The 14349-nt window shown below is 38.8% G+C and overlaps 1 protein-coding gene across 1 annotated transcript in view; it reads left to right on the top strand.

Moving 5' to 3' along the window:
• The first annotated feature begins 5543 nt into the window (after positions 1-5543).
• Positions 5544-14349, top strand: part of FAM241A (family with sequence similarity 241 member A) — an 81381-nt gene continuing 72575 nt past the window's right edge. Inside the window, exons 1-2 of the mRNA XM_074275758.1 lie at positions 5544-5603; positions 7014-7658. Coding sequence (XP_074131859.1) covers positions 5544-5603; positions 7014-7658 — 705 coding nt within the window. The remainder of the gene's footprint in view (positions 5604-7013; positions 7659-14349) is intronic.

Genomic DNA, 14349 nt, shown 5'->3' with positions numbered 1-14349 from the left:
CCTACTAAGCATTAGGAACTAGGGAATACAAATACAAAGAATAAAACGTATAAAAGTAAATATTTTCAACTTTGTTCCTGGACATCAGAATCTTATAAATTTAATATTATTATTATAGATTATAGCTAACTAGCAATAATCAAATATTGTATTTAACCACCCAATGGAATAATCCTCTCTACAGAGCATAAACACTGACTTAAGATATTAAAGTTAAATTGTCATCAATGTATGAAATACACCAATATCCAGGCCCTCTTGTGCTCCCTCTGAACAATCATGACTCCCACAAATAAGGGAGGGTCATTGTCAAAAGAGCTCATATATATATACCTGCAGCCATACCTGTTCATTTCTCAATGGACAGTGTTTTTTATCTTTGCCAGTCACAACTGCAATATGACATCCACTAGTAAGTCCAATGATATGTGTTTGGGGCAAGGATGCCTTGCTGAATAAACAACACTTTCTACCCACTGAATTGTTCCAGTCCCTAAAGTTAGTGTATACCTGACTGGCAGCACACTATAAGTAGCTTAAATGGCTCACTGAGAATGCTTACCACCAGGAAGGTTTTGAGCACAGAAAACAGTCTGGTTAGCTACCCGAAGTCTTGATATCAGAAAACTTTCCTGGAAATGCATCTTTTAAAAAATACAATTTAAAATAACATTTAACCTTTTTTATGCTGTTCAATTTGTTTGAAACATATTAAATACCCATTTCTAGGCTGGTTCTACCCTTTGGTGAAGTTTAACATTTTTTATTGTTCTAAATTGGTGTCTGGGTTTTTTTCTAGTAGTCACCCAATTATAATGATTGGTGATGAAGCTCTCTGTATGGCTTCTTCCTCTTGACACAGTAAAAAACAGACTCTTTTTTTTTTTTTTCTCTTTCAAAACCCATGTCCTCTTTTGGACCTCCCATTTAGTTTCTGTTTCCTGTATGATGAACACCTTCCACTGTCTGTTCATTTAAAGAATACCACTCACATACTGTGAACTTAAAAGAATTCAAACACCCACTTCTGCAGGTTCTCTTTGATGTCTCACCAGTCAGAGGATCCTAGAGAAAAGCTAGAACTTTTTACAAAGTATATGATTAAAATTTGTGAATAATCTTATTTTACAATTGAAAACAAAGAAAGCACAGGTCTCAATCTATATTCTTACCTTCTCTCATGTCTTGGAGAGAGAAAACTAATGTAAAGTGTGCTTCAATGAAAGTAATCAGTGACACTAAAAAGAACAGACAAGATATTAGTTATTCACAAAATGTCTGAAGATTTAGTGTAGGTTTCTCCCTCATCCAGTCAAGTATAGCTTTGAAAAAGGGTAGGTCGTGGAAAAAAAAGGAAGAAATTCAATAGCTTAAGTTCTGTGGATACTTTACTGACAGCCCTTCAAATGAGTCAGTTCTTTGTTTTCCCCTTTAGGTTTACATATACTGTAGAGAAGCCAAAGAGGTGAGATGATGTATTCTGATGCTTCCTACTTTTATTAACCTCTGTGGGTTTCAACTTCCTCATCTATAAAATGTGAGGATTGGAACAGCCTCCTTCTAGTTCTAGGTTGGTGGATTATAATTTGACCACACCACACTTGCAAAAGTAGGGAAAACTCCAATAAAAAGAAGAGCTACCAATGTCAGCAAGGAAGGGCTGAAAATGGGACAGCAGCTAACATGAATAGATTTGTTTGGTCTTAAGGTTACTCTAAAATTATATAATTTCTCCTTTCTCCTAAAAAGGTAACCAATGATTGTCAATAATGTATTCTCACTGCAACTGCACAAATGGAATTTTTATACTTTCTAGAGAAATATTATTTTAGCAGCTATTTAGACTATTTATACTTTTCTTGGTCACATATCAATTCCTGGGCAAACTTAAAGCAAATGTTCTAATAAGAATCACTACTGAACTTTATATATTAGGAAACTAACATATTACTGCTACCTTACACTTCCCATTCCATCAACCTACATGGCAAGAGGCTGAAGTTTGGTTTTGATGTATTTTTATGTTTTAGACATTCACAATGGACATGGTGATGAATCTTCCCAATTTCATGTGTTTTTGGTAACTGTAATGTAATCGTGTTGAGGATATCTAGTATATAGTCAGATCAATAAATGTTTAAATGCATACTACAAATGTCTTTCTAGGTAGGTGGCACACTGGATAAAGAGCTAACCCTGCAGTAAGGGAAATCTGAATTCAAATGCAGACTCATACACTTACAAAGATGTATTAATGGGCAAGTCATTTAACCCTGTTTGCCTCAGTTTCCTCATCTGTAAAATGATTGGAGAAGGAAATAGCAAATCTTTGCCAAAAAAAAAAAAAAACAAAAACAAAAAAAAAAACACAAAGAGTTGGACACTACACAGTGACTGAACAACCAAAAAAATGCACTGTGCTAAGACTGGAGATACATAGAAATGGAGGGGAAAAGCTAGTCCCTGCTTTCAAAAAGTTTACAGTCTAATAGGAAAGAAGCTTAAAAGCAGTATGTGTGCAAATGTGTGTACATATGTATGTATGTGCCTATGTATGTGGGTTTGGGGAGATATGGTGAGAGGTATATGGCTCAGGAGGAAAAAGGAGTATAGAGTGCTATAGAGAGAATTAGGAGACCTGAGTTCTAATTCTAGATCTGCTGCTAACTATTTTAGGAGTTTTTTATGTGTTTTCTTGCAAGGAACCCTTTGACACTCTGATAAAGCATGTGACTTTCTTCTCAAAATAATGTTTTAAAATAATTGAAGGAAATGCTAAAGATGTAATTTTCCTTCCTACAGACCTTTAAGGACTCCTTTAAATCAATCCATGGACCTTGTATGGTTTTTAAAATGTTGTATGATTTGGGGCAAATCATTTAACCTAGAACTTTTATGCTTAGTTTCTTCCTTAATCATAATCATTTTTAATGATCAACAAGAAATATTTCTCTTAATCTTTCATAAAAATTTTGAAAAAATACTAAATGGTGCTTTGGCTAAGAGAGTAATAGATCAAGGTATATAAAGAACAATGCAGAAGAGACTTGGGAAGAAGAAATGGGAGTATCCTAGTACAGTAGAATGTAAAGGAAAAAGTACATCTTTACTAAGCTAGTTAGGAGAAAGTTTCTTGGTCTGATCTAAGGCAACACTATAAAGAAAGCTGACTTTTCAAGGAGACAAGAAGTAGAACCATAATTTGGAATTCTTTCTTATCAGGCTGAGGAAAAGAAGGATAGATTAGGAGATGCCCATAGAGAAGAGTTGAGATGCCATAAAGGTTAGTGGAGAGGGAGTGTAGCAATTGTGAATTCACCAGAGAGGCTGGCCACCCCATCCCCTCCCCTGCCTCTCATCAAAGTCAATGAATAACACATAAAAGTCTGATGGAAAGGAGGAATATGGGTACCATGGCAACGGGACAAGGGATAGAGCTGAGTAAGACAATGGTGCCTTGATGGGTAGCACAGATAGACAGAGGAATTTAAGATTTAAGGGTAGCAGTGTCCCAAGCTCTAACCCCCTGAAATGTCAGCACTCTGGAAGAAAAGTCACATTTGTCTTAATCTAGTTACAACTCTGCCAAAATAGTTCAGAAATAATCTCAATTTGGAAGACAAAAACAGGGGTGAAATAACAGACGTAAAGCACTTTGCAATTTAAAGTGCTATATAAATGCCATTTATTATTATTGCTGTTGCCTCTAGTCCCTAGGCCTCCATGCTAATGATTACTTCATTTCTATTACATTTCTGCTGAACTCAGAGTTTACAGAAGAATATAGTATAGAAGTATGTTGATTCAGGCCAACTCCAATATATTTGTGATGGAGAGAGCCAGTTGCATCCAGAGAGAGAACTATGAGGATTGAATGTGGATTACAACATAGTATTTTCACTTTTTTGTTATTTGCTTGCATTGGATTACTGGAGAGGGCAGAGGGAGGGAGAAAATTTTGGAACACAAGATTTTTCAAGGGTGAATGTTGAAAACTATCTTTGCATGTATTTTGAAAAATAAAAAGCTATTATTTTTTAAAAGGAGTATATTGATAAATGTTTAGTAATGTGGCTTTCAGAGAAGGTTGGGAATGGGAGGAAAATATATCCACATATACTTTTAAGTTTAATCTGAATTACTTATACTTTTCTAAGTCTAGACAAAACAATAATTCAAGCACTGATTTGTAGCTATTGCTGATTTCTCACACAAAATTTTAATAATCAGCCCTTAAATGCTAGTTAAAGCTGGCTCTGGCACATTCTTGGACAAAGCAACTACAATATAAAAATCTCTCTTAAAATTACATGGAACCTTCTTCAATAAGTCTAATAAATTCTCATTACTTATAATAAAGTAGCTTCTTTTATACTAAAAAAAAAAAAAAAAAGATAGAATTAAACATGTTTTTATTTATTTGATTTATTATCTAATTCTAAGTAAGCCCAAGAACTCTAGGAACTTCTGTGCCCTCAAACCACAAACACACTGTTTTTAGCTCAACCCTTACAAAACTAAATGGAACAATCCTTATGAAGAAGGGACCTAACATGCTTACCACCAACCAAACAATAGCCTTGAGAAGAATAACAGTACCCTTGACTTAACAAGATTACTCCTTGATTTTACTTCCAATCTGTTCAGCAGCTACAGTTCAGAGAAGTAACCCTTGTAAATATGTGACCTGGCATTTGTGAAGACCAAGTTAGCACCCTGGATGCCTTGGAATCAGCTGGAGTCAGGATAAGCAAAAGTCCTTGGTCTTTATTCTTGGTCTTTAGGGGTAGAAGTGAAGGGAATGGACGCAGGATCTTCACGACCTCCCTTTTCCTCCTGTACCGATAAAGTGACCTTGGCTTGTTTTACTCCACCCCCTAATCCCTCCTATAATTATCTGTATAGAGCAAAAGATCCAGCCAGCACAGAATAATGGGAAGGGACATTTTCCAAGCATAATAGAGTATTGTCCAATAAGTAATTAAACCTTAAGTGTTCAGTTTTCTGATTCTAGTGCATCAACTCAGAGTTTCAGCCCTTTGCAAGCAATGGTCCTCTGCAAATATATAACCCCTGTCTTCTCAGTAAAAACCTAGAAAAGAATATTCTTGACACCAAAGCTGTGTCACTGTCAAATGATTCAATATCAAAGATATATATGACTTTATTAATGGAAATTACATTAAAGAAGATGTACCACTATTTTCTTCCCCCCCCCCCCAAGAATTGTGGAGCTTTTCCATCTGACTTGCAATTTAAACCTCCATATGAGCTATTTCCCTTTAACAGAATATGAAGAGCATATTCCCCTTGGCTTGAAGTGAATCTCCCTTCTAAATATGACTGAAACCTCTCTGGGTTTGTAGACAGCTTGTAGTAGCTGTAGAATTTCTCTTGCATACTTAATAGAATTTTTTGCTATCAAAAGTTCCCTTTCTTTCTATATAGCTCCATGAACATGCAAAATATGAAAAGCATATTTGGAGTCAGTATAGATGTTCACTCTCATTCTCTTCCCCAGTTCCAAAGCTCTGATTAAGGCAATGACTTTCTGGGCAGAAGTCCCAGGGGGCAATGGCTTAGCTTCCAGGATGCTATTGAGGGTAAGCCTCGCACTAGTAAGCCACTGACCCCCTTTGAATTCTAAAATGCTTTAGTGGTCTAGAGTAAATTTTGAGCCTTCTTCAATTAAAAGGGCCATTGCTCTAAGGCACAAGAGCTGGAGGCCAAGAGAAATCTGAATTTAGCAATCTAATCTAAGTAGCTCTATCTCCCAACAATGGGTTTTATCCTTTGCCAACGGAAGTAAACTAAATCACCTACTTAAGAATTTTAGAGCTGGTAGAGATCTTTAACATCACCTAATCTAAATCTTGATGCTGGTGCCGGAGAATCAAGATTCAAATACAACCTCTGTGTACTTGGGCAATTTAAATAGAATTTAATTTTCTAACCTGTAAAATAAAAAGATTGGCTTAAATAACCTTTGAAGTCCTTTTACTTTAGATCTATGATCTTATGGTTCTTTATTTTATAGATAAAGAAGCAGAATCTTAGGGGGGGGGAGGGTTGAATTCATTTGCTTGAGTTCACACAAGCTTGAAGTCACAAAATCAAGTCAAATTCCAGGTCTTTTAAACCCCCAGTTCAGTGCTTTTCCATGACTTCATTTCCAGAGCTAATTTTCTAACTGCATTCCAGTGAAGTTAAATGTTAGTAAAAAGAAAAGGGAAACATGTCTTGGATGGGAGGAGGAGGGAAGAGGACAGGGGGAACCTATGCAAAAAGGGAGAAAGAGAAATAGGGGGAATGGGAAGAAAGAGGGTAATGGAGAGAGAAAAGACAAAGAGAATAGAGGAAAAGGAAAGAAAGACAAATGGAGAAAAATCAGAAAAAAGGGAAAAGAGAAAGAGGTATGGAAACAGAGACAGAAAGACAGAAACAGAGACAGAGAGACCAGAGAGGGAACAGGAGAAAGGAAAAGAAATGAGGAAAACCTGGGAAAGGGAAAAGGGTAGATATAGGGGGAAGGGGTGAGGGGAGAGGAGAAACAGACAGAAAGATGCAGAAAGAAAAGGAAATGGGGAAAGAGAGAAAAAGAATGAGAGAGAAAAGGGGAGAGAGGAAAGGAAGGGAAATGAGGAAAAAAGGGTGAGGGGGGAAAGTCAAAAACAGAAAGAAGAGAAAGGGGGAAGAGTAAAAAAATGTTAAATTGGAGACAGAAAATTGAAGGAGTGAAAGAGATGAGAAAAAAATGTGGAGAGTTTTAAAAAGCGAAAATAAAAATAAGAGGGAAAGTAAAAATAGAAAAGAGAATGGGTGAATGTAAAAAAGAGGAGGAGAACGTAAGCCAAGTGGAGAACAAGGGGAGGTAGAGAAAAAGAGAGAAGAGATGCGAAAAACGGGAGAGAAACAGAAAGAGAAAGAGGAGGGAAAGGAGGAGAAAAGGAGAAGAAGGATGGGAGGAACAGATTAGAAAGGGCTCGGGGAAGGAAGAAAGTGAGAGGGAATAGCAAGCTGAGCCTCACTGCCACCTCGGGGACGGCTTTTACCTGAGCGGGGTAGCCCTAAGCCCCGCCCCCGTGACTCCTCCTGTCCTCAGTTCCTCGGGGCTCCGCCCAGGGGCAGTGCTTCCGATATCAGGGGTGGGGCTTGGAGTGCCGAAAGGAGCGGGACAGAGCTCTCACTTCTGCCCCTGGGGGCCGGCCAGCCAGGGCGGGGCTGGGCGGAGCGTCCATTCCGTGAGGCTCTCCTCCGGCCCCCGAGCCGAGCCGCCGACGCCCTCCGGCCCAACGACTTGTCAACAGTCGCGGGGGTCTGGGGAGGAAGCTTGGGCAGCGGGCGAGGCCATGCGTGCGTCCCGGATCCCTTCCCAACTGGACTGCCAGACTTGGCTCCAGGGAGGGGGCGGGATGTGCTCCGCCGAGGAGCTGCTGCGCGGCGCGGGCAGCGGCGGGGAGCTGGACGAGGACGGGGACGGAGCCGACTCCGGGCTGGAGGGGCCGGGGCCGACGTCCGGGAAGGCGGCGGAGCGGGAGGGCGGCAGCCAGAGCCCGCTTGCCGGGCAGCGGCAGCTGCAGCAGCCTTGGCAGCGCGGGCGGCCGCGGCAGCCACAGCAGCGTGGTCTCGGAAGAGGCGGCCACGAGCAGCCGGAGCAGGTGAGCTTGTGAGCCAGCGGGCGAGTTGGGTGGGGGCCCCGAGGGGCCGCCTGCCGGCTTTAATGCATGCCCGGCCCCGCGCGGGACGGACCGGAGCGCCGCACTGCTCCGGCCCGGCGCCCGGGAAGTTTCACTCTCGGGGCACTCCCAGCCCCGGTTCCCGGCCTCGGACTGTGTGCCCGCCGCGAGTGTGGGGGTGGGGTGGGGAAGGAAGGACGCCGCTCTCTCTGTTCCTTGTCCAGGGTCCGCCCGGGGACTGCGTCATGCGGGGAGTTTGTGAGCATCTGGGTCAAGTTGTGTGCGTGGACCAGACCCTAGAGGGGGCGCGGCATTCGTGCTTTCCATCGCCCCCCGCAGCGAGGTGCAGTGAATGGAAAAAGTGGAGTCCCTGAACTCAGTTCGAAGCCCAGCTCTGCCACTTCTGTTTTCTTGGGCCTGTCGCTCATACCCTCTCTGAACCTCCATTTCCTCGTAGGATTAAAAGAAGAAAACTGAGCTAAGTGATCTCAAAGTCCCTTACAGCTCTCCACTTTTACACGTGCCAGTCTAATCCAGCTCTGAGTTATGGCGCTTTGTGTACGTGCCACACATGCATGCTTTATAGATGCCCACTAGTCACACACCAGACATGTATTCTGTACGTATCTATGTACATACAATACACATATGGCAGAGAAAGAATCTCGTGTGTTTGTACAAAGAATACATGTCAGTGCAAGTACAAAAAAGCAGTTAACAAATATGTATACAGAGTGTGCACCACATATGTGGTATAGACACAAAGAATAGTGTGTATACATGGAAACGGACACTAGTCATTATATCTGACGCATGCGTGGTACAGTATAGTTTGTCTATGAGCATTCATTCAACTCTTACAGTGTGCCAGGTGCTGTACTAAACTGGGGAAATGAAAGGCAAAACCAGCCCCTGTTCTCAAGGCGCTTACATTCTAATGGAGGAGAAGAACGTGCGAATAATGCGTCACACAAAATATATACAGAGAAAATTGGAGATGGCCTTAATGGGAAGGCGTTGACATTAAAGGAGGCAGGAAAGGTAGAATGAAGAGGTGAGATTTTAGTTTTAAAAAAAAGTGAAAGAGATCAGATCTGGATGACTTTTAAGGTCCTTCCCAGTGCTAAATTTATCCCTTGAAGAAGAAAATGACAATTTAAAGATCCTGAGAAATAGGTCATTCTCACACTTATCCACCAGAATATTTCACCTACCCTGTTCTATAGAGGACTAAGGTCTTATATCTGGTCTAAGTCCTTTCTAGTCCAGATTCTTTTTTTCTTTTTTCTTAGAGTCCCCATTATGTCACATTTGTGTGGATGTCTTTTGCCTTTCTTTGTATCTCCCATGCTTAGCCCAGTACTTGGTATGTAGTAGGTTCTTAATAAATGTTTTTTTCCCCCCCTGAGGCTGGGGTTAAGTGACTTGCCCAGGGTCACACAGGTAGGACGTGTTAAGTGTCTGAGATCAGATTTGAACTCGGATGCTCCTGAATTGAAGGCTGGTGTTCTATCCACTGCGCCACCTAGCTGCCCCCAATATATATTTTTTAATCCACATACAAATCTATAAGGAATCCATTGTTCCTTTTTTTTCCCCTGAGACATTTGGAGTTAAGTGACTTGCCGAGGGTCACACAACTAGGAGATGTTTTCCTCCTGACTTCAGGGCTGTCCTTTTAATATTTTTTTCACTTTACCATATAATCAGGGGATCTGGATGAGAATCCTGGATTTCCACATTTGCGCAAATCACTTTAATTTCTCTAGGCCTCATTTTCCTCAAGAGTGAAAGGAGCCTGATAATCTCAAAAGTCCCAACTGACATAGTATTTTATAATTCTATATGTGATTACATATACACTTGAATACATATGCCCCCAAATACTATGTTTTGTGTGTGAAGGGTATGTTCAGGAACTGAAACCGCAAATAGATGCCTTTTAATATTGAGCAAGTTATTTCTAGTCTTTGAAAACAAATAGAATTGCAATCTGATAAAGAAGAAAAAGATAAGTTGAAAGGAAACCTGAGGTAAGGGAAAATGAGAAAGTGGGAAACTCACATTCTTCTCAATCTGCTCCATCCTATAATATTCTCGTATATAATCAAAGCAATGGAAAAAGAATGAAGTGGGGAGCAAAGGTTGAAGTGAATTTTGACCATTAAATACAATAATTTATAGCATGAAAAATTACCTACATAGCTCAGTTACTAATTATATTAGTTGGCAGAAATATAATTTATTTTCCATTACACTTGAATGATTTTCTTACATAATGTATGAGCTTTGTTTATTTTATCTTTATATCACCAGCACTTGTCACTGCCTGGCACATAACAGCCACTAATTGCTTATTTACCAATTAACTGACCTGTTTTCTACCCTCCCTCAGACACCTCTAAATTAGACTCCATTTCTAAATTAGTAAATATATTCCAACCAAGATAAATTATTTTAGCTTATGAAACAAAATTTAGAAAATACATTTTTTAAAAAGCAACCAAAAAGATATATTTTAGCACCACATTCAACTTATACAGTTTGATTTATTTATCACTGTTCACTATGGAGGAGATAATGATTAAAGCCAAGAACTGGTAACCAAGATTGTTCTAAGCCTCTTCCTGGCACCTTTTCTAAATTGGTTGCAGTAACTCAGTAACAAAAAGCTTGATTTTCTTATACTTTAATCTCTGAAATAGAAAAATGAAGCAGAGGAATCAGAAATCTAATTCAGTCTCCCAGTGGGTGGATATCTGAGAGGGAAATTCAAGTTGTGAGTTCCTACTAAATGATCATGTTTGTAGTAAATTACTTATTTTATGCTATTTCATGAGACCTTCCTAACTATGTGAGGCCAGTGCTGTTATTCTTAGCCCCATTTTACAGATAAACTGAGGCAGAAAGAGATTAATTAAGTGATTTGCCCAGGATCATGTGGTTGGTAAGTCCCAAACTATGGTCTTTCTGACTCTGATAGGCTAGGTACCATTCCACCTAGCAATTTTTACAAAAGTCAATTTGTTGCTCATATAGGTGAGTCCTCATTTGTGTCTCTTATGTTATTAAAATTTATTTATAACAAAAAAAGGAAAAGAATGAGCAGGAAAGCAGAGGAATATGCTTAATAGTATTAGAGATTTTGTATGTCACTATAAAACATACCTATCTTTCCTTCATTTTATAAATGCAAAATTTACTATATAGGCTTTTGAATGTAAATTCATCATTCCATTTGGCAGCTGAAAGTGTTTAGTCAAGCCCAGTAGCATTTTACAATACTGTATTTGAAAACTATGATGGAACTATGATTGATTTAATCAATATTACAGGTCTTTCTTTATTCCTATATCAATACTGTTCAATATTTCTTAGTCTGTATTCAGAACATTAAAATTCATTGCACTTAGAGACTGCATTCATTCTTAGCAATCAGAAATAAATTCTGGGTGAAAAGCAACATTTTTTGAACAAGCTGTTTTCATCATAAAGTGTTGTCTATGAAATGACAATTTTGGAAAGCAGTGAATAAAAAACAAAAACAACCCAGAAAACTATTAGTTTGTGGTGTGTGTGTGTGTGTGTGTGTGTGTGTGTGTGTGTGTGTGTGTGTTTTCCAACTCCCAAATGGGCACCAAGTTATTGAGAATGAGCTGAATTGCATTTTCATGGATCCCAAGCTATTTCCTCACAGGGAAACCTCAACTTAAAAAACAAACAAACAAAAACAGTATTGTCTCTCTGATGTTTTTTTGATTGTGAAACATGGAACAACATCATGAAATCTCTAAAGAATCAGAATTATGAATGACCCTCTGGAAGCAGGAAATTACCAATGAAAAAAAAGATTAGCCTTGGTGCTAACCTGTAGTGTAAAAACACTTGGGAAAAGGTAGTCTGGCTGGATAATTAAATCTGTTTTTTGAGGTTGTTGTCTAATTATTTTCAGTTGTGTCCAACTCTTCCTGATCAGATTTGTGGTTTTCTTGCCAAGGTAGTGGATTGATTTGTTATTTTCTTCTCTGGTTCATTTTACAGTTGAGAAAGCTGAGACAAACAGGATTAAGGATTAGAGTCACACAGTTAAGTGTATGAGGTCAGATTTGAACACAGATGACTTCCTAACTCCAGGCCCAGCACTGTTTCAGTGGAATCACCTAGCTACCGCAAATCCTCTATAAGAGATTATTTTTTGTTGTTGTTGTTGGGACTTAGAAAATTGTTGTTGTGATGTCTTGACTTGAAAGCCAATTGGATTTAAGTGAAGCAAAACCGCTCAAAATCATCAGCTTTATCCTCTCCTTCAGAGTAATTGGAGTCCAGTGGCAAGATATTTGTCAAGAAAACTATTGGCCCTGGATGCAGTGGGAGGACTTTGGCTTTTTTAAACTAAATTATTCTCAATTCCCTCTAACTTCACAAATCCAGCTTTTTCCTGTGTACCAGGAAAGGGGGCTGAATGAGGTAGGAAGACCACTTAGGGAGACTATTACAATAATCTGGATGACTAAATGAGGATGTGATTGATGCCAGCAGGGAAGCTTACAGGAAAGCAGAGAGATTAAGGGAAAAGAATCATAGAATTTGGCAACTAATTTGTTATGAGGAACAAGAAGAGACAAAGATTACACCAAACCTTGATGACTAGATCAAGAAAAAGGGAAGTTAAAGGTGTGGAGCAGGTTTTAGGGAAGAGATGAATAACTAAGAAATTAAGCATACTTAGAAACTAGCTGAGTTTTCTGAATTATCTATGCTCAGTATCTGCATTTCTTTAGGACTCAAGGTAAGATTAGTTGAAAATGCATCATTGCTGGGGAGCTCCCATATCTAAGAGATCACAACTTCACCCTAATTAACTGAGTATTAGAAAAGTCATCTCTCAAAGATATGGGTTATAAGTCAGGATGTCGTCCTAGTAAAAGACAATATGTTATAAATGGTGATTAGATTATTGAACCAGCCCACAGAGGTACATTTAACCCATAATGTCACTGAACTAATAACTAGCCTAAATTATTGGTGTTAGAAACAGTGAGCCACATGGTTAAAAAGAAGGCCTTTCCCTTTCCAGATGTGAGACCAGCTTTAGGCAAAACTAAAAGATACTTTTATGACACAGTATATCTATGTGTGGCTTTTTCCTACCAATTACTGCCTGCTCTCCTTCCTCCAAATCTTCCAAAGTGCCTTTATGCCCTATTAATTAATTATATTGAGTGAAATAGGGGAGAGCAATCAAGACTTTTTTCCAACTTTCACTTATTAATCCTGCAAGACTCATTTTATCACACCTCCTTCAAGGAACTCTTGGTATTGCTTGGCACAGTGGATTAGAGCAAGGCTTCTAAAACTTTTTCTACTCTTTTCGACTGAGAAATTTTTAGGAGGTTCGAGGCATATAGGTATATAAAATAGGTATACAAATCAAACATTTACTGATATTAATTTTGTGGCCCCCACATTCAGTTTCGAGATGCCATAGGGTCACAATCACAGTTTAAGGAGTTTCGGATTAGAGCACCAGTCTTGGAGTCAGGAAGACCTGAATTCAAGTCCGGCAAGGAAATGGCAAAATGCTCTAGTGCCTTTGCCCAAGAAAACCCCAAATGGGATCACAAAGAGTTAGACATGACTAAAATGGAAGAGCAATTGCCCTCAAAGCAATCCATGCTCCCAATTTACACCCTTTATTTTCTTTTTCTTCTTCTAAAGCAGAATTCTCCTTACTTCAGTGTAACTAGAACTAGCTGTTGGAAAGAAATCAGTCTTACTTGTTGTTCAGTCATTTCTTTCACATCCAACTCTTAAGATTTTCTAGGCAAAAATGTTGGAGTGGTTTGCCAGTTCCTTCTCCAGCTCATTTTATAGATAAGGGAACTGAGGCAAACAGGATTAAGTGACTTGCCCAGGGTAAGCTAGTAAATATGTGAAGCCAGATTTGAATTCAAAAAGATGAATTTTCCTGATTCCAAACTCAGTGCTGTATCCACTGTGCCACCTAGCTGCCTTCAAAATAATTTAAACTAATGTGTGTATAAGGGCAACAATTTTGTTGGACTTATTTTTTAAATTTAAAAATTAGATTAATAATATGTTGAAAAAACCTTCATATTTCTAATTAGTAGAAATTCTGACAGGCAGAGGAAAGAACTCTTGATTTGAAACTTGAGAACCAGGGTTCAATTAATTCTACTACGATATTAGGATGTAGAGTCAGTTCATAAGAAAAGGAAGTAGTCCTTTCAAAGGATAATAAACAAGCACCTTTAGCAAGTAACAACCTTTATTGGAACTCACTTTCCTCCTCTATAATGACCTCTAATGTCCCTTTCAGAATTAAATTCATGATGTCCCTTTCAGAATTAAATTCATGATCCTATTTCTGCTTTTGAGTCCATAGATTTTTTTACAATGCCAGTTTTTAGGGTTTGTTATTCCATAATAGCATATGTGACAGGGTCTACAGTGGAAAGGAAGAGAGGGTATCAACAATTATGTAATACCTATAGTTATTAATTTAATTACTTTGTTTACTATCTTCCTATTTAAATATTAAATTTCAATTTTTAACTTATATTCTTAAGATTAGCCTCTGTAAATAGGCATGATTCTAAGGTAAGTTAAAAGGGGCAGTAATTATACTTTTATGTGACTTGAAAAGCTTGTG

The sequence above is a fragment of the Sminthopsis crassicaudata genome, chromosome 6 (genome assembly GCF_048593235.1).
Source record: "Sminthopsis crassicaudata isolate SCR6 chromosome 6, ASM4859323v1, whole genome shotgun sequence".
Lineage (NCBI taxonomy): Eukaryota > Metazoa > Chordata > Mammalia > Dasyuromorphia > Dasyuridae > Sminthopsis > Sminthopsis crassicaudata.
This window is presented reverse-complemented; position numbering and strand designations above follow the sequence as displayed.